Raw genomic sequence first — 25650 nt, 5'->3', positions numbered from 1 at the left:
TTTACTAACTTTGCTGAGACTCCTTTTTCAGAGGGACCTCCTTGGTTGGATAACTGACCTTCCCCCATGGAGGACTTGTCTTGACACCATTTTAGGGAGGAAAGTCTTCTTTCTGTCTCTGGATGGAGCAGTGAGAACACAGCACCAAGAAGTCAAAATGTCTGTTCAGGTAGAAGTCCCCATAGGGAGGTGTTGACAGACCAGAAAGCAGATCCTTGTTGCCTTATGCAATTTTTTAGTCTTTCCTCAGATGCACAAAATACCAGGGCTGCAATGCAGAAAACGAAAGAGACCAGTATTACTGTGCAGAGAGATGGCAAGCACGTGAACTTAGTTAACCATGGTGCCCCTGTACAAGTCCACCGACCGTCTTGTCCAAAAGTGATCATATGAAAGATGAGGCTCCACAAGTCAAATACTGTTTGAAAAAATAAAATAAAATAAGGATCCCAGAGCCCACCTGCTCCAGACACTCTACCAGTCCTTTCTTTGCTCTGCCAAAGAAGTCATCCCAGACGCACTGATTCCCTCTAGGTGCTCTGTAGAAAGATTACAAGGTGTTGGTCTCTATTGGGTGGTTCTTGTTTAAAGCACTAGGCTTGTTCCTCTGACTGTCAGTCCCATCTTTGGAATTGCCCTGAAAAAAGAACCTTGGTATCCATAAAAACAAAAGAATTTTTTTGTATTCCTTCCAAAAATTCTGGTTGAGAAGACCATATATAATGGCATTCAAGCAGCTGTTGAAATAGGCCAGGAAATAGCTGGTGGCAAGCAGTCCATCAGGGACCCGGGGAGCCATGTCCAAAGGGTTAATGGCCACAGCAAGACCTATGAAGTTCAGTGGAGCCCAGCAAATGGCAAAGATCACAAAAACCACAAACATGGTGAGGAAGTTCCTGACCTCACTTGGTTTCAGCCTGGGCTTCATTGTCAACTTGACCCTTCTCTTGGACTGAATCACCAGCACCCAGATCCACAGGTAGCAATAAGTGACAATCATGATAGGCACAAGGAAATGGATCACCACCACCACAATGGTGTAGTAGGTACTAGCTGTCTGATTAAATGTGCAAGAATAGATGCGGGGGTCATATTTTAAGGACCCCACAAAGAAGTTGGGCACCAGGGCAATGACAGTGAAGACCCAGATAAGGCAGATATAGAGGACAGTGTTCCAGGCCCGTAGATCCTTTTGTAGCCAAGGCTGTGGCAGATACAGCAGTACCTATTGATAGCAATTGCAGTGATGTTGAAGACAGAGCCAATGACACTGAGGCCCATCACAAATCCACTGGCTTTGCAGTGTATCTCTCCCAAGGCCCAGCCATTGTGGAGAATGGCCATCAGGATCAGGGGGTAGGGGTACAAGGCATCCACCAGGTCTGCCAAAGCTAGATTCACCAAGAACATATTACCTAAGGTAGGAGACAAAAGAGGTAACAATCATTTGAGACTGCATCTATAATAAATGCATGTGGTACTTAGCTGGCAAATCAGTGATTAACCCTGCTCCCCACCCCAAACACATCAGGCACTTAAGGTTATGTTCTATAACCAAAGCATTTGCTCATTCATTCAAAAATATATATCCTCAAGTCCTGTATTGAACCTGACACTTAGTTTCTTTGCTGTTCTCTCCACTTTGGGTCTAAGAAATTCCCATAAAAGCATTTACTTTTGCCTGAATTGCACAAACTACTTTCTGCTTCCATTTACCTTTAGGGGTAGGGATAGGGACTGCACTTGTGGTGTCATTGGTATAGGAAACTCCCAGATGAAGAAACTCTCTCTACCAAGGTAGGTTGGAAACTTTTCTGCAACTAATGATCTTGGAGAATTGCCTAGAGTGCTGAGTGGTTAAGGGACTTGCCTAGGGTCTCAACAGTATATCAGAGGTAGGGCATACTGATTCAGAGGAGCCATATATCATGCTGACTGATCATAAATGACCATAAATGGTGATAGTGGGGCTGGGATTGGCAAGGAATAGTGAAAGGAGAAGATGGGGCAGGAGGAGAAGGAAAAGAAAAAAGGAAAGAGGAACTATAGGGTATTTGAACGGGATGGGACATTAGGAATCATCTAATTCAACTCCGTCATTTTATATAGGGGGAAATTCAGGCTCAGAGAGGTAGCGACACCTACCCAAAGTTAGACCTGTACTTTAGGAAAATCACTTCAGTGCATGTGGAGTATGATTTGGAATGGGGAGAGACTTAAGGGATACCAATTAGGCAGCTATTGAACTAGTCCAAATCTGATGTGGTAAGGGCCTGAAATATAGTAGTGGTTAAGTGATAAAACAGAAGGGGATGGTTGCAAGATATGTAGAGGTAGAAATGACAGTATTTGGCAACTGATTAGACAAGTGGAATGTATGAGAATAAGGAGCTGATTATGATGTCCATCACTTGCAAAACAATTTCTTCTGGTGAACTGGATAACAAAAAATGAAATGCCCAGGTCATAGTCCCCCACTTCAGCCCTTCAAGAAGCTTTAGGGCCCTCCCCACCCCCTCCTGCTTTGGCCTGAGCTATTTCTTCCCACTGATTTCAAGTTCTTTAAAATGAAAGACTGAATGGCTAGAATACTGTCTCACTCAAAATACTGCCTTTCCTAGTGGAATGGTGGTAATCGACTGACCCCTCCCCTCTTCACTGCATCTTTCATCCATTCTTAAAGATAGACTTTTCAGGAGTAACTACCTCAAGAGTTCAGGAGTTACTTAGTCCCTCAGTAGGTGTCAACTGTTCAATGGGAGGTGTCCTCTGCAGTTTCTTGGAGAAAACTACTAGGGAAAGGGGTAGGAGGCCCAACTTCTGACCTGACTGGCCAGAAGACATTTCCTTGAGGTAGCTTTTCAGGCTGCTATACTTGGGGAAGAAACACAAAGCAGAAGGAGCAGGCAGAGGCCCAAGATGCAGGCTCCAGGTTGCCTAGGTGGCACAAGTGTTCAAAGCCAACATAAAGTGGGGAAGAAGGAAGGTGTCCTTACTCTACCCCTCACTAGAAGTTCCAGAAATTAACATGTCCTACTCTGGAGGGAGGAAGGAAGGAAGAAAGTAGGTTATGAAGTAGAGTCAATTTCTCTTAAAGTCTAAGTGGGCAGCATCCCCTCTCCCCCTCTGGCCAATCCTCATTGACACAAGCAGGCTTTACTGACATTGGACCAAGTTGCTTCTAAGTCATTCTGAAGCACCAAGTGCTTCAGCAGTTGGGGGCTGGAGGAGAGGGAATGTGTCTCAGTTGATTATCTACCCCCTTAAAATAAAATCCAAGAATTTTAAGAATTTCTTTAATCTTAGTACTTCTACTATTTGATCAATAAAATATTGACTGTACACTTATGGTGTACTAGGTACTTCCTTTTCCATTCATGTTCCATTGGTCATAGATGTCTTCTTGGAGTGATATAGAGTATTAGCAATCATCTAGTATTGAGGTTATGAAACTGGGAGATTATAAGAATGGTGGTATCTTTGACATAAATAGGGAAATTTAGAAAGGATAGGTTAAGCAGGAAGGGAAGAAAGTAATGAGTTTTGTTATGGATATGTTGAGTTTGAGATGTCTCTGGGACATCCAGTTTGAAATATGCAATAGGTAATTGGTGATGTGGGAGTGGATCTCAAGAGAGACTGAGGCTAGATATAGAGATCTCTAATCAACTGAAAAAAGATAATTAAACCCACGGGAGCTCTTATCAAGAGAGACAATATAGAGAAAGAAGAGAAGAAGACCCAGAACAGAGCCTTGGGGGATTCCCCTAATTAGAAAGCATGGTATTAATGATGAGCCAGCAATGGAGACTGAAGAGAGTTCTGAGAGACTTCTGTCTGAGAGATCGAAGTAGAAGATTAACCAGGAGAAAATAGTATCATGAAAACCCAGAGAGAAGAGAGTTTCCAAGAGGATAGAATAGTCAACAGTAACAGAGTGGTAAGTGGTCAAATGTAACAGAGACATCAAGAAGGAAGAGCAAGATAAAGATATCTACCCATGAGTGCCTCTTGGGCTGACCTAAATGTCAGGTCTACTCTAGTATAAGACCAAGCAATAAATTCATTCTATTGCCAATGGAGTCAACAACAAACCTATATGAGTTAGTCCTTGAACCACCCTGGTCTTCTAAAATATTTTCCCCAAGGCAATAATGACCTAGAGTGGGACTGTCTTCTAATTTTACTCTTTACCCATTGAATCCAGTTGTCAGACCCATACTTTCTGCTCAGTGACTAAGGTCAAAGGCTCTCTCTTGATCTCTTCAATGAGTTAAAAGCAAAGCCCCTGCCTGATCTTTTATGGGAACTTCGTTTGCAGGCAACATGAAGAATTACGTAAGATACCAGCTTTATAGCAACAACATTCCAAAGGCCAGTGGAACAGAGCAGACTTTCTTTGGGTAAAGTCATCAGCGTTGTTAATGATGATTATAGATCTTTACTGCCACCATGTGTCTGAGAGGCATGAGGAAGTCAGAAAATGGGAGAAAAGCCACAGAAGAGTTGGGAACAGTTTCTTTGTGGGGAATATAAACTCATGAGTCTTAATAGGGAGGTCCTTACTGGTTAATAATGGTCATTTAGCAATCCTTTCTGCATTTTAACTTTTATGCATGGAATGCTCATATAGTAGAGAAGCTACCTACTTATTTTAACTAAGTCAAGGATGGACATGGATCATTGCATCCATGAGATACATAGCAGATACAGCACTAGTCTTATAGTCAGGATAATCGGGGTTTGCATCTTGCCTCTGACTCATACTAAATATATGACCTTGGGTAATTCACTTAGCCTCTCAGTGCCCCAGGCAACTCTCTATATAACCACTGTGAGTTGTAGAAAAGATTCAGACTTAGTTTGGTAAAGAGAAGAACTCCTTGTTAGTGATGAAATCACAGGACAGTAAAAAAAAAATCATAAAGATAAAAGGCAGTGTGGCATCACTGATAGATAGAGGGTTTCTCTTGGAGTCAAAAAGGTCTGGGTTCAAGTACTGTGTCTGGCACATACTGCTTTGTGACTATAAAACTCTTCACCACTCATTGCCTCTAGGCAGTCCTCTAAGACTGTAAGTTACAGAGAGGCTGCTCATCTGTATTAGTGGAGGGAGTTTTCATACTGGGAGTATTATGAACTCCACACTGAAAAACTCACAGATCTGGACACCTTCTTCCTCCCACTCCTCACAAAAAAATAATCACTAAGACACTGATCTCTTTGCCGTTGCTTTCACAAGACACTCTGACACTCTGGGCATTTTCACTAGCTACCTTTTATATCTGGAATCCTCTCTCTCTCCTCGTCTTCACAACCCAGCTTCCCTAACTTCCTTCAGGTCCCCGCTAAAATCCCACCTTCTACAAAAAAACCTTTTCCAATACTTCTTATTTTTTTAATTTATTTTTTCTCAATTACCTGTTAAAACAATTTTTAACATTCATTTAAAAAAATTTTGAGTTCCAAATTCTCTCCCACCCTACCTTATCTTCCTCATCCTTGAGAAGGCAAGCAATTTGATATAGCTTATACCTGTGCAGTCACGCAAAACATTTCCATATTAGCCACACTGTAAAAGAAAACATAGAAAACTCCCCCCCAAAAAAACTCAACAAAAAAAATACAGTTTAAAAAAGCATGCTTTGATCTTTATTCAGACTCTCTCAATTCTTTCTCTGGAGGCAGATGACATTTTTCATCATAAATCCTTTAGAATTGTTTAGGATCATTGTATTGCTGAGGATAACTAAGTCATTCACAGTTGATCATCATATCATATTGTTGCCACAGTATACAATGTTTTCATGGTTCTGTTCATTTCACTTTGCATCAGTTCATGTAAATCCTTCCAGTTTTTTTTCCAAAAGCATCCTGCTCATTATTTCTTGTAGCACAATATATATTGTCCATAGCAATCATATACTATAACTTGTTCAGTCATTCCCCAATTGATGGGCATCCCCTTAATTTCCAATTCTTTGACACCACAAAATAAACTGCTATAAATATTTTTGTACATATAGGTTCTTTTCCTTTTCTTTAATTTCTTTGGGATATAGACCTAATAGTGGTATTGCTGGGTCAAACAAACAGATTTGTTGCCCTTTGAGCATAGTTCCAAATTGCTCTCCAGAATGGGTGAATCAGTTCACAAGTCCACCAATAGTACATGAGTGTCCCAATTTTTCCATATTCCCTCTAACATTTGTCATTTCCCTTTTCTGTCATATTAGCCAATCTGGTAGGTGTGAGGTTGTAGCTCAGAGTTGTTTTGCATTTCTCTAATCAATAGTGATTTAGAGCATTTTTCATATGACTATAGATAGCTTTGGTGTCTTCTTCTGAAAATTGCCTTCGACTATTTATCAATTGGGGAATGACTAGTATTCTTGTAAATTTGACTCAGTTCTCTATATATTTGAGAAATGAGGCTTTTATCAGAGAAACTTGCTATAAATTTCCCCCCAGATTCCTGCTTTCCTTCTAATCTTGGCAACATTGGTTTTGCTTGTGCAATTTTTAAAAAAATTTGATGTAATAAAATTATCCTTTTTATGTAGCATAGTGCTCTATTTCTTGTTTGGTCATAAATTCTTCCCTTATCCGTAGATCTCACAGGTAAAATATTCCATGTTCCCCTAATTTGCTTATGATATCACTCTGTGTCTACAACATGTACCCATTTTGACTTTATTTTGGTCTATAGTGTGAAATGTTGGTCTTTACCTAGTTTCTGCCAAACTGCTTGCCAGTTTTCCCAGAAATTTTTGTCAAACAGTGAGTTCTTGTCCCAGAAGCTTGGATCTTTGTGTTTATTTCCTAATACTCCTTAAAGCTAGGGCCTTTTCTGTAAGTTGATCTTCAATCTATCCTGTTTATATGGTTGTTTACATATTGACTATCCCATTAGACTATGAGCTCCCTGAGAACAGGGACTGTCTTTTGCCTTTCTTTGCTAGCACAATGTTTGGCACGTAGTAGGAACTTAAAAATACTTGAAGACTTGACTTGAAGACAGTAAAGAAGTAGAATCAGCTATGTATTGGTTTGTTTCAGTGGATATATGTATATATGTGTCTACATTCATATATATACCCACATATATGTGTGTGTATAAATATACATACTCGTATATATGTTCACACACACACACACACACACACACACACACATGACTTCAGCCAACCAGGACCTGAAATTCTGACCTGGCCTTCCTAAGGGTTTCATAGAGTAGGGGGTAACTACCTCCTCAACCCTCCTTGGACTCTAAAAGACTCCTTGGAAGACTTTTGTCCTGGCTTTCAGAGGGAACAAGTCTGCTATTATACTTTGTTTTGCTGGAAGAATAATCTGAATAGTTATCTCTGCCTGCACATGTGAGTTTAAAGCAAATGTTGATGACAGAAAAAGGAACACAGCTAGTGAATCATGAGGTTATATAGGAGGACACCTTCCCATTGAGCTGTAAAGGTAAGAGACCAGCCAGTTTAGGAAAGGTCTTCCTATGATATTAAAATCACCTAGGACAATTCAGAGTGGATAATCTACCCAAGAAAAATGGAAAGTCATGTCCAACATGATCATCTCTGCTTTATAAACTAGAGCCTGGCAAAGTGTTTTGCTCAGACTTACAAAGCCAATTAATCAACAAGCTCAAAGTTTATGAGATCCCAAGTATGTCAGACCCCAAACTGCTCAGATTTACAGTGGTCAGGTGAAGTCTTTCCCAGTCCTCCTTAACTGAAGTGCCTTCTTTCTGAGATTACCAGTGCATCAATTAATTAATAAATAAAGTTTCTTAAGTGCCAGGCACTGTGCTAGGTGTTGGGGATATAAAAAAAGACAAAACACAGCCTCTGCCCGCAAGGAACTTACAGTCTAATAGTGGAGAGAGACAACATGCAAACAAATATATATAGGGCATCTTGTATGCATTTTGTTGGTATATAGTTGTTTGGATGTTGTCCTCATTAGACTGTGAGCTCCTGAAGAGCTGGAACTGTTTTTTGCCTTTCTTTGTATCCTCAGGGATAAGCTCATAACAGGTGCTTAATAAATGCTAGTTGACTAATTTTTTAAAATCACATTATACAGCCTTTAATTAGTGAAAATTCTGCCTCAGTTATTTCTACCTCTTCCTCTCTTATGTCCCTGGGGGCACACTAGATTGTCTGTCCTGCTAAATATCTCACAGAAATAGTTCTGCTTGGGGGTGGAACTACCCAGTCCATTTGTCCTTTAAATCCAGGCGAGCACCAGAAAAAACTAGGAAAAGGCATTTTAAGGGGATAGAGAGGCAGCAGTCTATTATATTTGTTTTTCCCCCTGAGAAAGTCTTGACTTCCTAGGATAAAAACTTACTGTACTGGTCAGTCAATGAGTCAATAAACATTTATTAAGTGTCTACTATGTCCCAGGCATTGTGCTAAGTGCAGAGGGTACAAAGAAAGGCAAAAGACAGAGCCTGCTCCCAAGGAACTCGAAGTCTAATGGAGGAGCCAACATGTAAACACAACTATGGACATACAAGACACATACAGGATAAACTGGAATAATTAACAGAGGGAAAACACTAACATTAGGGGTGGGGGGGGGAGACTGGGAAAGACTTTCTGTAGAAGTGACATTTTCTATTAAGATGGACAGATAGAAAAATGGAAGAAAAGTCAAAATAGCCAATATGAGCATTATAACAATGCTGACTCTTTTTTACATAGCTTTGGCTGGTGGTTAAGAATCACATCTATAGGTAGTGGGCATTTTTAGAGGTCTCCCTGGGCAGAGGTCTAGTGTCAATACCCAAATAGTCAGCGTGTTATTTAACAAGAGCATTTTTCAAAATGTGATCACTCCCTGGGAGTTTTTCAAGTTGAAAAACAGTGTGTTTGCAAAGTGTGCCCAACTGGGCATTAGAGGAACTAGGTTCACATCCTAACCCTACTAATTATTACCTGTGTGACTTTGGGCAATTACTTAACCTCTCCAGTATTCAATTTCCTTATCAGGAAATTAAGAGGGTTAGACTGGATGATTTCTGTGATCTCTTCCACGCCTAAATATAGAATGTTTAGAAACATACGGAGTCACTTGGTGTGCTAGGGGAGTGTTTTTTGGGTTCAGATGAATCAACAGCTTGACTATCTCTCCAGAGAGAGTTAGGAGATTTTAAAGAATTTCCTTAATTAGAGGCAGTTAGGTAGTACAGTGGATGGATCACTGACCCTGAAGTCAGGAGGACTTAAGTTCAAATCTGGTCTCAGATAATAGCTGTGTGACCCTGGGAAGTCACTTAACCCTGACTGTCCAAAAAAACCCAAATTTCCTTAGTCTTAGTACTTTGGCTTTTTAATCAATCAAACATTTAAAGTATACTTACTGTACGCCAGGAACTTCCTTCTCCATTTATGTCCTATTGCTCACAGATGTCTTCTTGGAATGTCCCACTCCCATCTAATCCATAACAGTTTTTTAGAAGTTATTTGAAATATTCTTCTTTTCAACACATGGCAATTAATTCAAGAGAGGCACTTTCTGTCATCCTCTTCTGAGCAGCTAACAACTAAACAACTAACTTTCTAAGTTAGCTAGCACATGTGCTGTGAAAGTCCAACGTAGGAGTTATTGCCAGCTCTCCACCAACTGCTTCTCTTGGGAAGAGGACTGAAGTTCCAAAAGCTGCCTTATGTAAGAATGAGGCCCTGCAGAGCTAGAAATGGCATGAGGAAAAAGGCAGGAAAACTTTGGTTTCCTCATGGAAACTGATCTCATTATTCTCCTCTAATACAGTGACTGTTCCTAGCAAGCTCAAATCAACAAATTGCAGCAACACATTCACCTGGGCCTTTGAATGGTTCTGGGAAGAAGGAAAAAAGCCTTGTTTTGTTTCCAAGACAAAATCAGGCCCAGTCTTCTCAGTCCATAGTCAAGGAGAAATCATTTCCCCATATATTTCTTCCCCAGACATGACAGGTTTAAATTAGGATGCACATGAGATTGCTAATAAGCTTTTGCAGGGGCATCTCATGAATATTTATAGAATAACCCGTGAAATGATGTCCCTATGTCTGGGTCAGATGGGGAGGGATTACTGTGAATGTAGCACCAAAATAGGATTTAGTAGCTTATTAATGGACACTCACACACAGACATATACATATACACGCACAGCCCAAAACCTAAAATGTATTTACAAATGAAAATGGCAAGTAATGTCTTCTCGATCAACACGACCTGGCCAAAGTTAGAAATAATATGAAAAATGTCAGTTACAAGACTTATAAAATTGACCAGTATAAGACACAATGCATGGATCAAGGTAATCTCAATCTTTAAGACCCATTTGCTGCCTCCCCCAAAGAAAAAGGATCAGTCTAAGAAAGGGAAAAGTAGAAGACTGCTTCTTACCTCCTCTCTCTCTCAAGTTTACTCCACATCCCACTCCCAGATCTTGTCTTTTAAAGAAGGTCTGGCTGTGGGGTATCTGGACTTTCTGGGGAAGACCCAGCCAGGGAAGAGCTACAATGACACAGTAACTGGTAAGACAAGAGAATCTGGAGGGTATTAGAGTGAGTACTGGAGACAAGGAGACCAGTTAGAAAGCTAATAAAATTTCCCAAATGAGAAGTGGTAAGGGTCTGAACAAGAGTGGTAGCTGTGTGAATGAGAAGGGGAAGTATATAGGAAGCACCACAACTAGGATTAGATCATTGCATTGTGTATGCGTGCACGCACAAACGCATATGTACATAATGACCAAAATCTAAAATGTAATTATAAATGAGTTACTCTAAAGACAGAAATGACAAATGAGGTAATATGTTCAAAAGCACCCTGAGAAATAGAAGGCAATGAGCAAAGTTTTATTATACTGATAGAAAAGCTAAAGTAGGAACTTTATTCTTTTCTGCTTAGCTTTTGATGTCTTTCTTTCTTTCTTTTTAATAACATGGAAATGATAATATCTGTTATTTTTGCCTCCCAGAATATTTATGTGAATCAAATGAGATATTTTAAAATGTTTCAAAAATTTACAAGTCTTAAGTATATAAAAGATATAAAATAAAAACAAATTCAATAGATATATAAAATCATAAAAGTAATAAATATATAATATAAAATAATGAATAAAAGTAAAATAATAAAAATAAATGTAAGATTTAAATAAAATAAATGTTACATAAAATATGGTTAGTAGTATTCAAATTAAGGCATTTTCCAGAAAAAAAAGTTCTTTCCCTGCAAGTGTTCATGGGCAATGCATGTATAAAAGGGCACTGACCAGTAAGACCAGACCTTGTGAACCTTCACCGGGTACATGGAAGGAAGGCTGGGGAGCCTGCTTCCAGGACAGCCTTATTGTTGGGTAATGGAAGTGACTTGGAGAGACTTTACAGTATGTATAAATATTCTGTAACTGTTTCCCATGTGCTAAACATAGGAGCCTTTTTAATTGACTGTAGTTGTAGACACAAACTTGAGCATCTTTAAAAGTGTTGTCATCCTTAGGCACTACCCTTGGTTATCCCTTTCCTCTTGGTTTGGTTCTTTTCCTGATGGCATCCAATGAGCAACAGTGCTGTGAGGGGAGAGGCCTGAGTCTGCCTTCCTGTCTGTCTGTCTGTCTGTCCCTCTCTCCCTAAGGCCAATATATGGATCTCCAAATACGGACTTCAGTTCTTTACACAAATCAGAGGCAGCTAGATAGTATAGTAGATAGAGCACCAGGCCTGGAACCAGGAAGACCTGAGTTCAAATCTGGCCCCAGATACTTGCTAGCTGTTTGATCCTGGACAAGTCAGTTAACTTCTGCCTGCCTTAAGTTTCTTTATCTGTAAAAATGGAAATTATTCTAGTATTTACCTCCCAGGGTTATTGTACAGACCAAATGAGATGATAAGTAAAGTGATTACCACAATGCCTGGCATATAGTAAGGGCTATACAAATGTTAGCTATTATTAGTACTTATCTTTTTTCATTTTACATAAAGGAAGTTGGGAGTGATAACCTTATTCATTTTGTAAGGTCAGGAAAGCAAGTCACTCAAGGTCTAAGAGTTAAGTTTCTGCTGCATTTTCTAGCCAGCCCAGAATTTATGACCCAGAGAGCATCCTTCAGGACCAGCCTAGTTAGGATGAGCCAGAAGTTGAGATGAGAATGCATCTGGCAGCAATGTCACATTTGAATGTGAATTTGGTGAGACTAATACTATGTTGAAATTGTGCTAAGTCTGAGCCAGTTTTCCCCAGAGACTGAGGTAATATAGGGGGAGTGTGCCCCTAAGACTCTGAGGGGAAATGTTTGTCCTTTTCTGTTCTTCCTCTATCTTCAAAGGAAATATTCTTTTGTAAAAGATAACCGATTCTAACTGATTAAATGGAACTGGGACAGCAGTCACTCATGATTGACAATGGTAGGAACACACCCAGCGAGAACTCAAGCTGCTAGCATTAGAGAAAAAGATTCTCCCAACCATGGCTATGTTAGAGCCAGTATAAACAACATTATAGATGTTATGTTTAAAGAAAATTCATTCAAGCATTTTAAAAGAAGCTATTTACATAAAATAATTGATAAGATCATTATAAATCATTCTTCCCTAACCATTAAATCAGGATGCCTGAGAACTTCAAACAGGAAATACTTCATTAACAAAATTGTATATGATATAGAATTTTCACTAATTCAAACCAGCCTTCTGTGCATGAGATTTAACAATTTTTTTAAAAAAAAATCTCTTCCATTCTAAGTATTCCGACTTCATTCTCCCACCTTCAACCCCCTTCCAGTGCACATTTCTCTGGGTAAGTAAGCCAACAGCCACACAGATGTTTTTTGAATGACCAGAGTATAAGATAAAAGACCCGGGAACTATTATTCCAGTTGACTAGCCTATTAAATTCCCCACTTCCTTACATTCACTAATCTTTGAGACTGTGATAAAGAATACTGAACTTAGAGTCAGAAGACTCATATAGGAGTTCTGGGTCTGCCCTTTATTAATTAGCTGTATGGTTTTTGTCAATTCACTTAATTCATAGCCTCAGTTTCTTCATCTCTAAAATGGAGGTATGTGTGGGAATATTGGCACTACCCTTCTCACAGACATTGTGAAGATAAACTAGGATAATGGGCATAAAAAGAGTACTGGATGAATTTGATATCACAAAACATAGGCTCAAAATCTAACTGCTGCTTATTCCTTATGTGACCTTGGAGAAGTAATAATCTCTCTGGACCTCAGTCTTTTAAAAGGGTCAAACAGCTATGTAACAACTAAAGGCAGATCCAGCACTAAATCTGTAATTCTATTTATCTTATGATTATCATCATCATCATGCCTATTGCATGTTGCTTTTGTTGAGTTATTTCAGTCACGTCCAACTCTTTGTGACTCCATTTGAGGTTTTCTTGGCGGAGACACTGGAATGGTTTTCCATTTCCTTCTCCAGCTCATTTTACAGATGAGGAAATTGAGGCAAGGAAGGTTAAATGATTTGCCCAGGGTCACAAAGCTAGTAAGTATCTGAGGCCAGATTTGAACTCATGAGGATGAGTCTTCCAGGTTCCAAGCTTGATCCACTGTGCCATATAGTAAGCATTTAATAACAGCAAAAGGTTTGAAAGACTTAAGAACACTGATCAACCCAATCACCAACCATGATTCCGATGATGAAGAATGTTTCCCACCTCCTGACAGAGAGGTGATGGACTAAATAAGCAGAACGCACATTTTGGAAATTACATAGACCCATTACTCCTTTTTGTTTCAAGGGTTTTATTTACCTGTTTTGGGGAGGGTAGCGAAAAGAAAGAGAAAATAAATACTTACCAATTGAAAGAATAAAATTTAATTTCAATTAAATTTTAATTTAGAAAATTAAAAGTTTAATTTGTTACACAATAAAAAGTAAAAGCTTCTTGATGGATTAATCATTAGTACAACAAATATATAAGCATAGACACAACTTGACATAGTAGATAGAGCACTGGATTTGGATTCAGTTCAAATCTGACCTCAGATATTTATTAATTGTGTGACATTGAACCAGTCATTTAACGTATGTCAACATCATTTAACTCATCTATAATAGCACAATAATAACACCTATTTCATAGGCTGAATCAAATTACCAAACAATTGCATCCATTTCACATGCCAGCAAGGTTATGCTTCAGATTCTACAAGCTAGGCTTCAGCAATATGTAAACTGAAGGTTTTCAAAGAGGCAGGGGAACCAGAGACCAACTAGTCAACACTTGCTAGGTTATGGAGAAAGCAATGAAATTCCAGAAAAAACATCTACTTTTGCTTCATTGACTATACTAAAGCCTTTATGTGAATCATGACAAAATGTGGCAAGTCCTCAAAGAGATGAGAGTGTCTCCTGAGGACCCTGTATGCAGATCAAGAAGCAACAGTTAGAATCAAACATGGAACAACTGATTGTTTTAAGATTGGAAAAGGAGTACGACAAGGGTGTATATTGTCACCTTATTCATTTAACTTGTATGCAGAGTACATCATGCAAAATGCCAGGCTGGATGAATCAAAAGCTGGAATTAAGGTTTCCAGGAGGAATAGCAATGATCTCAGATACGCAGATTCTGATGACAGAAACTGAAGAGGAATTAAGAAGCCTCTTGATGAGAATAAAAGAGGAGAGTGTAAAAGCTGGCTTGAAGATTAACATTAAAAAACAAAATAAAACAAAACTAAGATCTTGACAACTAGTCCCATCACTTCCTGGCAAATAGAGGAAGAAGAAAAGGAAGCAGTGTCAGATTTATATTCTTAGGCTCAAAGGTCACTGCAGATGGCAATTGCAGCCATGAAATTAAAAGAGGTGTACTCCTTGGACGAAAGCTGTGGCAAATCTGGACAGCATACTAAAAAACAGAGACAACACCTTGCCAACAAAGGTCTGTATAGTTAAAGCTATGATTTTTCCAGTAGCAATATATGGCTGTGAGAGTGGGACTATAAGGAAAGCTGAGCAGCACAGCATTGGTGTTTTTGAATAGTGATGCCAGAGAAGACTTTTGAGAGTCCCTTAGACAGCAAGATGATCAAATCAGTCAATACTTAAAAAATTAGTTCAGGTTATTCACTAAAAGGGCAAATACTGAAGCTGAAACTTAAGTTCTTTGGCCACATAATGAGAAGATAGGACTATTTGGAAAAGACCCTGATGTTGGAAAAGATTGAAGTCAAAAGGAAAAGAGGAAGGCAGAGGATGAGATGGACAGATAGCGTCATGGAAACAGTGGACATGTACTTGGACAGACTATGGTTTGTGGGGTCACAAAGGGTCAGACATGACAGAATGAACAATAACAAAATAAAGTGGTTTCAAGGATCATGTGAAATAAAGTATGCAAAGTGCTTTGCAAACCTTAAAACGTTATTAAATGTTAGTTGGTATTACTTTATCTAGGAACAAACTGTTTTCTCTGATAATTTTTCCTCAGTAACAAAGTTCATATCCGTGAGCTTCTTGGTGATACATTTTGGTGCAGAATTTCACATAGCCCAGAAATAATTTCTGGAGACCACAACTTCTATTAACAGAATTAGATTCGAAAGACCTAGACTAAGTTTTGTGCAAAAAGTCTACTATACCGTTGATGTTCATAGGCTCATCATGGATCACAGTTTTAGAGCTAGAAGGAATGTTAGAGGTCATCACATCCAAACCTCTCCCTTTGTATATGAGGAAACCAATGTACAAATCAGGTAAATGTGTTATCCAAAGTCATGCAGTTCATAAGAAGGAAAGCCAGGATTGAAATTCAGTTTCTTTCAAGCTCAGTCAGTTGTTGGCTTGTATCCAGGTTTCCCGTAAATCCTGCAAATCCTAATGACCTGAGTTGGCCAATCCCCACCTCTAGGTTTGCAGTGGATTGTTTTCCCTTCCAGCCATGTTGCCTGAATAAACCTGAAGTTGTGACCAGCTTAAGCATCATCTATGGATCACTTCCTTCCCATCTTCCATTTTTCTGATTTTTTTTTCACACCTTTAACAAATATTCATTCAGACTAGCAAAAAAGTCCAATAGAGTTCTCACTTTTTTCTGAATAGGCATATTTCAGCATGAAGTCTAAATAGTGAGCCAGGTATCTAAGAGTAAAGGCAAGGAACATCGAAGTCTTTATAACCCTTGTCTACTGGGTGTTGCATAAGAAGAATTAAAGAGGATTACAAGCTTTTCTGATTATCCAGCTAAAGATATAATTACAGGATTTAAAATTAGTTAATTTTTTCTGGGAGGGAAGATAATAAGGTATTCATAATTGAAGTGAGAAGTTGGAAAGCTTAGAGAACATTAGGGAGTGAAGTCCAAGGCTAATAGATTTGAGCACCAACAGATGACAACCACCCAAAGGCTAAAGAGGCTTGGAAAAGCCATGAGGCATCTGGCCCTCTGGAAGCATGAAGTAGAATTTTGATGTGATAATGAGGGATGGCAAAATGTAGAAGGTAGGCCACTTGTGAGTGAGAGGAAATATAATGGTCCCTCACATTTACATGGTTCCCACTTAAGTTGTTTTATGAAATTTATATAAGATAAAAAGTTAGGGGTATAATATAACAGCATAGAGCCCCCAATTAGGAAAATTCTTAATGTTTAGACAGAGATCTGGCTCTCTGCCTTAATTTAAATTTATATTTATCTCTAGCTAACCTTTGTCCTCTTTGTGTTTGAGGTCAAAATCAAGATTCAGGAAATGTTTAGGTAAAAGAAGTAAGCACTATAACATTTAATAGTATCTGTTACTGGATAGACCTGGGGAGGGAAAGTTGGGTAAAGAGCAGATTTGACAGGTGTGTGTAGAAGGGAACTTCAGTTCTCTAAAAGAAATATACAACCTGATGGCTTTGGACAGGGGTCTAAGGGCCCTCCTCAGTCTCTTTCTTCTCTGCCACACCTCAGCTTGCTTTTTTTTTTTAAATGAGAGACTATTGGTATTAAGTGACTTGCCCAGAATCACACAGCTAGTGAATGTTAGTTATGTGTCTGAGGCCACATTTGAACTCAGGTCCTCCTTACTCCAGGGCCAGTGCTCTATCCACTGAGCCACCTAGCTGTCCCTCAGTTTACCTTTTGCAATCTCCTGTGCTTTCAGGACCTCTGTTTCTTTTGTTGCTCCTGTGCCACTGATTGTTTGCAGCTTGGTTTGTTAAATACTTATTGCAGCTGGAAAAGTTGATCCCCACTGCTACTATTGCTCAGTTATTTTACTCTCTGTCTCATATACTTCGTGTGTCTGTTCTCAGATCCCACTACACCGCTAGGAGTAAGGCAACAATATAGTGGATAGAGGGCAAGTCTTGGAATAAAGAAGACTTTGGTTCAATTTTTGTCTCTGATACATATTAGCCACGCATCCATAGTCTAGTCACAACACTTCTCAGCGATCTAGGCAACCCACTAAAATCATAAATTACAACCAAGTTGCCTATCTGCACGTTCCCTCAGGGAGTTTACAATCTAGTTGATTCACATGTACAAATGTAAAATGTAGCACAGTTGTGGCATTGCATCCCTAACTTTCTCATCTCTCTCCTCTCCCTCTTTCTCCTGAGATTGGCTTGTTTACCAACCCCTACTCTTCCTAATTTGACAGGTTGGGAGTTTCCAGAAGAAGCAGCCACACTGCTACAACTCATATTCACAGTGCTAGGGGTAACCCTTACGTGAAAAAGCTACTCATTTACTGCTCACAGCTCCTAAGCCCCCACCAGTGTGTTTCCTATTTAAACAAATCAGCCAAGATGACACTATTAATTCTCAAACAGGAAACATTAATAACAAGAAACAAATAAATTGATAATCATAACAAAGAGTGGTTTCCCCTCTTTGGAAATCTTCAATCAGCATCTCTTGTTGGGTATTTTACAGTGAAGATTTCAGGTAGCAGCTGAAATCCCTTCCAATTCTTAAACTCTGTGATTCTGTGATAACATAAGAGTCCACTCATAAACCTAGGCCATACCTTTCCACCAATGGATAGGATTTCTGTGGAGGACAGTGAGCACAAACTTACAGGAACCTAGTAGTGAGGTATATGAATAAGAAAACCCATATGCCTGGGCAACTCACAGGACTGCCAGCCTTGAAGTCCTTAGTCTCTTTAGTGAATAGTCTTTACCATGTGTCACCTGCTAGGCAGAATAGCTTTTCTTCTGGATTCTCCTAACAAACAAAACTGCTTATCTGCTGCTCTCAAGTCACTGAAATAGTGCTAAGCTCACTTAGCAAATAGCAACCTTAAGCCTGGAATTTGTAGAGCTTCCTGGGTCTGTTCACTCAGCTGAGTGTTAAGGCAGCATTACACTCTTTTAGTGAAAAATAATTCCCTTAAGCTTGGGATCTACAAAGCTATTCATGTCTGCTCAGTGGGATTGGAAGTGTTTTTAACTCTCAAAACATGGAGGGCAATAATGGGAAATGTGGGCAAGACTCTGGAAAATTACTCCTCTCTGGAGCTGTAGGTGGTGCTAAAGAGCAAGGCAAACAAGCCCAGGTGGCTCTTCAAACCACAAGTTTTCTTCCAAAACTGTCCCCTTTTTTTCTCAAACAGCAGGGTTTTTATTCTGATCAGAGAGACTCCCCAGTGTCAACTCCAGAGTCAGTTTCTAATCAACCGGGCTCTTCTAGAGTCTTCTAGAATCACCTTGAAGGACCTTCTTTTATTCCTTCTCTGCTCTGCTTCTCTGCATCTGCTGGCTTCTTAGTTCCATTGGCTTCTGCTTTCTATCTTTCTACTGTTGATTTTTTTGTTTCTAAAATTCTCGTGTTACCTGTGCCTCAAATCAAGGCCTTCTTATGTGTAATAACCCAGGTCAATCCCAGGTTGAAAACCTAAAATCCATTTTTCTGTTAAATATGACACAAATAGGCAATATGCAATTGTCCCATAATTCCCCAAATAGTTCTTGGTATTTATAACCAGAAAACTCTTAATCAAAGTCCTAAAATGGGTGATATATAAATTAACCATTGAGAAATAATGCTTTACAGCCATCTTTACTATCAATAAGCATGGTTTTTTCTGAGGGGCTACTTTCAGGTCCTCTCAGAATTATCTATCTGTCTTTTCAAGCACTTTTGCTCAGCTTTTCACCAAAAAAAAAAAAACCAACAACAAAAAAACCAAACCCTTTATTTTACCTCTTTCAGCAAATAAAATATCCGTATAAAAGAAAGGCAATACCAAATATATATGTAGAAATTTACCAATAGATACAAGATATTTTGAGAGGAAAGGCATTAGTAACTAGGAAGATAAGAAAAGGTCTCACATAGAAGGGAGCTTTTGAGCTGATTCTTGGACGAAACTAGAAATCCTGAGAGATTATGGTGAGGAGGAAGTGAATTCCAAGAATTGATGATAATAAATATAAAGGTACACAGAGAGGAGATGGAATATATTTTATTATAAACCTGTAAGAAAGATGGGTAGCACTGGGGAACATTCCCTAGTGTAGCCTGAACCAGGTTAAAATGTAATTGGGAAATATTTAATAAAATCAATAAAAATACAGTAAAACACATTATTTTCTAAGTCAGTAAGTGGCTGCAGGGATCTTTATGTATGATTTATGACCTGTTTCTATCTGAGCTTGACACCACTGGTTGGAACAATTGTGTCAAAAAAAAAAAGAAAAAGAAATTGACCCATATAGGGAGCCCATTGACTTAGGATACTACAAATGAACATTATTCATGTTGTGCTATACATTTTTATTTTGTTGAAGATTTCCCAAATTAATCCCAAAAAATTACATTTTAATCTGGTTCAAGTACTTGGAAATTTTCCCAGTGTGAATGGTGACACTTCTGGTCTAGAAGATCTTAATTCAAGTTCACCCTCAGATATTTACTATGTACCTCTTTCAACCTCAGCTTACTCATCTGTAAAATTAGGGGCTTGGGTTCAATGTTCTATAAGGTCCCTTCCAGCTCTAAATCTATGATTCTATGAACCTATAAGATACCAACTAATACCCATTAAAATGGCAAAAAATAAATGGATAAAAAATTTAAAAAAAAGAAAGATGGGTAGGTTTGAATATATGGAATAATATATTGTTGTTCATCTTTCATTTTCTGACAGGATCAATGACATCATGGGTGATGTCTTGACTTTCACATGAATTGGAATGGTAATAGAAAAGGTAGGTTGTGTGGCCCTCATTCTGTGCACAGCTGATGATACCACTAATAAATGATTAGGGAGCTTCTGTTTGAAGGGAGGGGTAAACCTAATAATACAACCTAAAGGATCATGGAGTTGTCAGGAAAGGTTTCCTTACATCAAACCTTGCTTATATACACACTGACTTATAATGATTAAGCAGTGTTCTAGGGGCTGTGAGGAATGACAAAGACAGAAGACTGGCTTCCTCTTCAGGAAACTTAAAAGTAAAGGGACAACCTATCTTGTATAGTAATAACTTATGAATGCAAAGAATTCAGAGAAATATTAGATTTGTATTAACTGATTCAGAATGAAATAAGCAGAACTAAAAGAACATAAGTACAATGTAAATGAAAATCTCACTAAAAGAAAGCTAAGTTCTAAGCACTTGAAAAACTAATGAAAGAGGGGAGTGATATGTGTGTGTGTGTGTGTGTGTGTGTATGTGTGTATGAAAATAACATCAATAAAACTTTAAAAATCAATGTCCAAGAAAATAGAATGCAACATGCTTCATGGCAGAAAAGTGGGGAAGTCCCAGGGAAAAATATTTTATCCACTGTCAGATGTAGACATCATATCAGGTTTCTACTTAATAGCCTTTCTTTGCCACAAAAGAGGATTCCATGTGGAAAGGTGTTTCTTCCCCTCTCCCCCAAATTGTGACATGAAGGCAAAAGTCATGAATAAAATTTTTTTTTTGTAATAGAAAAGTGAAGAAACTTGCTCAATTTACCCACAGTTGTTCGAAGGTAGACATAAATATAGAAGAAACAGGTGGTAAGGGACCTATCCAGAGAACGGAATGAGACAATGATAAATGATGGGTAAAACATTTCCAGAGTGATAATGAACTTAAAAAGAAGGGACTTTGTCCATGAGGGGAATGACAGAGTAAGCACAGAACAAGTCTGGTACCCTCCAGAGGCCCATATCAGCCTCAGGGTCTGAAATAGGAAACAAACTAGTCTTTAATAAGCAGGTAGTCCTGAAAAGCCGGAGACCAAAGAGGATAAGGGACTGAGGAAATGGCTGACAGTGCTGGGCAAGCCTCCAGCTTTTCCCTTGCTCCTTCAATGAAGACCTTCTGAGTGCAGGTCCTGAATATACTGGCAGTACAACCCTAATCAAGTCATTAACTTCTCAGTGCCTCAGGCAATATTGCAAGACTATCATTTACAAAGCAAGTGTTGATCTTTTATTGGTAGAGGGAATTACTTCACTGGGAGTTCCACATACCAATGAAATCACTGGTCTAATACAAAAAAAATTAAAAAACAAAAAACAAAACCTTCCTTAGGGACATCATTTGCTCATTGATTATGCTCCCACTCTACTTATGTCTGGGTGCTGTGTCACTGCCCGCAATGCCAAACCTATTAGCACTGCCCATGTTATGTTTCCTTGCTTTTCCTAATGCCTTGCCTTCCCATTTCTAGGCAGCTAGGTGGTGCAATGGATAGATGGGTGGGCCTGGAGTCAGGAAGACCAGAGTTCAAAATACCTCCAAACATTTACTAACTTTGTCACCCTGGGCAAGTTACATAGCCTCTTCTGCCTCAATGGTAAAATGGGGGGTAATAATAACAGTTTCCATCCCTAGTTGTTATGAGGATCAAATGAGATAATGTATGTAAAATGTTTAGCACAGTGGCCGATACATAGTAGGTGCTTAGTAAATGCTTGTTTCCTTCCTTCTGTCTCTTTGCTGGCATCGTCCCTATGCCCAGCACAAAGAACAATGCTGGACACATAGAAAATACTCAATAAATATCTACTGACAATTATTTTTTAAAAACACGAATCTGGGTTTCATTAGTGTGAGGAAATCCCAAGTGTGGGAAAACTCCTTTTACAGATGGAGATCAGCAAGCACCTATAACTTACAACCTTGGAAAACTGCCTTGCACTAAAAAATCATAGTCACTCAAAAGCTTTTAATGATGAGTAGTAATAGTTCTCTTTTCCCCATTTTACAGATGGGAGACTAAGGCACAAAAGGGGTGAAGGGATCTGCCTAAGACACACAGCTGATAAGCCTCAGAACTATTGTTCAACCTCAGTTCTCCTGTATGCAGGCACTGTGTCCAGTGGCCCATGATGTCATTAATCAAGAGTTTCACATTCTAACTAACATTAAAGGACAATAATATGATAGACAGAATGCAGCCAGAGAGGCAACATAATATAGTTGATAGAAGTCTAGCCTCAATGCCAGGAAGATCCAGGCTCACACAGACTATCTGAGTGACCATAGATAGATAATTCACTTAACCTCAATCACAATTCTCTACAACTAAGATAGAGAGGAGTAGAGTGATTTTATTCTAAAGGCTGTGCCTAACTACGTCACTCTCCTATTCAATAAAGCACAATGGCTCCCTATTACTTGTAGGATCAATTATAAACTCCTCTGTTTGAAATTTGGTACTACAGGATCGTAGTTGCAGAACTATAAGGGATTTAAAGTCCTTTGCCACCTGGCCCCCATCTATCTTTACATGTCATACATACATACATATATACACATATGTATGTATATATGTACGTATGTGTGTATGTATGTGTGTATGTATATGTATATATGTATATCTATCTATATCTATCTATCTATCTATCTATCTATCTATCTATCTATATATATATATATATATATATATATATCCTCTTCTTGCATTCTCCAGTCAAGCCAAACTAGACTTCTTGCTGTTCCTCAGACATGTCCCTTAGTCTCCTATCTCTGTACCTTTGCACTGGCTGTCTCCCATGCCTGTAATGTACTCCTAACCTCTGCCTCTTAGAATCACTTGTTCTTCTAAAACTCACCTCAGTGAGTTTTCTACATGAAGTCTTTTCTGATCTCTTCCAGTAGCTAACACCCTCCTCTTACCCCACCCCACTCCAAAAATATTCTGTATTTTTTGTTAGTATTTTATGTATCCTTAGTGTATATGCATCTGTTGTCTTCCCCAATAAAATATAAACTCCTTGAGGGCAGGGACTGTTTAGTGTTTGTCTTTGTTTCCTCAGTTTCTTTGTTTCCCAATTTCTATCATAATTTCTGGCACATAAAAGGTATTTAATAAATGCACATTGATTGATTGAAATAAGTTTGGTAAGGAGTTGCTGATCTATAATGGGGGGGAGGAATTTCCACAAGAGAAGCTCTCTACATTAGTGAAAGGTCTGGACCCCAAATAGTGTCCCACCTGCTGAGAGACTAGTGTTATAGTACTCATATAAAATGATCTTCAATTTTTTAAAAAACAGTTTATTGGTACAGTGTACCTGAGTTATTAATTAATAATGGCAATGCTCTCATTCTCACATCCTCTAAGTCTTGTCTTCTTAATGTTGCTAGATTGTGTGGTAGAATATAATGAGTATTTTTTAATATAATATAAAAATAAAAATATAATATAACATGTATTATATAAAATATAATTAGTACTTTTTTAAAGGCTCAGGAAAGTATCTTTTCCCTGAATATGAATGTGAATAGTAGAAGCAAAAATGAATAAGAACAGAGAGGGATAGGAGCTGGTTATTCAAAGTGCTAGGACCAAAGTTTCTGTTTGTTTTGATACCTTTTGAAATTTTTTTTATCTTGCAGCAGCTACTCCAGGGGAATCACTTTGGTTTTTTAAATATTATTACATTTTTTCCCAATTACATGTCAAGACAATTGTTAGCATCTTTACAAGATTTTGAGTTCCAAATTTTTCTCCCTCCTCTCTTTTTAAAATGGTAGGCAATTTGATATTGGTTATACATGTGCTATCACGTAAAACATATTTCCATATTACTTACAGTGTGAAGACAGAAATGGTTCAAAAGGAAAAATACCATGAAAAAGAATAAAGTAAATAAAAATATGCTTCAATCTGCATTCAGAGTCCAACAGTTCTTTATCTGGATGTGGATAGCATTGCATTCTCTTTCATGAGTCCTTTGTACTTGTCTTAGATCATTGTGTTGATGAGAAAAGCTGAGTCATTCATAGCTGATCGTCACACAGTGTTGCTGATACTGTGTACAATGCTTTCCTGGTTCTGCTTATTTCACTTTGCATTAGTTACTACAGGTCTTTCCAGGTTTTTCTCAAATCTGCCTATCCATCATTTCTTATTGCACAATAATATGCCATTACATTCACATACTACAGCTTGTTCAACCATTCCCCAATTGATGGGCATCCCATCAATTTCCAATATTTTGCCACCACAAAAAGTGCTGCTATAAATGTTTTTGTACATATAGGTCATTTCCCCTGATTTATGATCTATTTATGATTTATGATTTATGGTCTTATTATGATCTAGATACAGATCTAATAGTGGTATTGCTGGATTAAAGGGTATGCACAGTTTGGTTGTCCTTTAAGCATAGTTCCAAATTACTCTCCAGAATGGTTGGATCAGTTCACAACTCCACCAACAGTGCATTAAGTGTCCCAATTTTCCCACATCCTTTCCAACATTTATCATTTTCTTTTTTTGTCATATTAGCCAATTTGACAGGTGTGAGGTAGTACCTCAAAGTTGTTTTAATTTGCATTTCTCTAATCAAAAGTGATTTAGAGCATGTCTTCATATGCCTATAGATAGTTTTGATTTCTTAACTACCTGTTCATATCCTTTGACCATTTCTCAATTGGGTAATGGCTTGTATTCTTATAAATTTGACTTGGTTCTCTATATATTTGAGAAATGAGGCCTTTATCAGAGACACTTGCTATAAAGATCATTTCCCAGCTTTCTGTTTTCCTTCTAATCTTGGTAGCATTGGTTTTGTTTGTACAAAAGCTTTTTATTTTAATGTAATCAAAATTGTCTATTTTATATTTTACAATGCTCTCTATTTCTTGTTTGGTCATGAGTTCTTCCCTTCTCCATAGATCTGACAGGTAGACTATTTCTGGCTCTAATTTGCTGATGGTGTCGCCCTTGATGTCTAAATCATGGTCTAAATCATGTACACATTTTTACCTTATCTTGGTAAATATATGGTGTAAGATGTTAGTCTATACTTAGCTTATTTCCTCTCTTTTTCCAGTTTTCCTTACAGTTTTTGTCAAGAACTGAGCTCTTATCATAAAGGCTGGAGTCTTCGGGATTATCAAACACTAAGTTACTGTGGTCATTTACTACTGTGTCTTGTGTACCTAATCCATTCCACTGATCTACCATTCTATTTTTTGGGGGGGGGCCTAGGCAATGGGGTAAGTGACTTGCCCAGAGTCACACAGCTAGTAAGTGTTATATGTCTGAGGCTGGATTTGAACTCAGGTACTCCTGACTTCAAGGCTGGTGCTCTATCCATTGCACCATACCATTCTATTTCTAAGCCAGCACCAGATAGTTTTGATGATTACTGCTTTATAATATAGTTTGACATCTGATATGGCTAGGCCACCTTCCTTTGTATTATTTTTTTTCATTAA

The 25650-nt window shown here is 38.4% G+C and overlaps 1 protein-coding gene across 1 annotated transcript in view; it reads right to left on the bottom strand.

Annotated features, from left to right (window-relative positions):
• Positions 1–550: 550 nt before the first annotated feature.
• The window catches only part of MTNR1B (melatonin receptor 1B), a 30631-nt gene continuing 5531 nt past the window's right edge, over positions 551–25650 (bottom strand). Inside the window, 2 exon segments of the mRNA XM_027849380.1 lie at positions 551–1176; positions 1179–1415. Of these exon segments, the coding sequence (XP_027705181.1) occupies positions 551–1176; positions 1179–1415 (863 nt within the window).

Source organism: Vombatus ursinus, unplaced genomic scaffold, assembly GCF_900497805.2.
Source record: "Vombatus ursinus unplaced genomic scaffold, bare-nosed wombat genome assembly UNPS02007344.1, whole genome shotgun sequence".
In the NCBI taxonomy this organism is placed as follows: Eukaryota; Metazoa; Chordata; class Mammalia; order Diprotodontia; family Vombatidae; genus Vombatus; species Vombatus ursinus.
The sequence above is the reverse complement of the archived record's forward strand: the minus strand, read 5'-3'. Positions and strand labels throughout refer to the sequence as shown.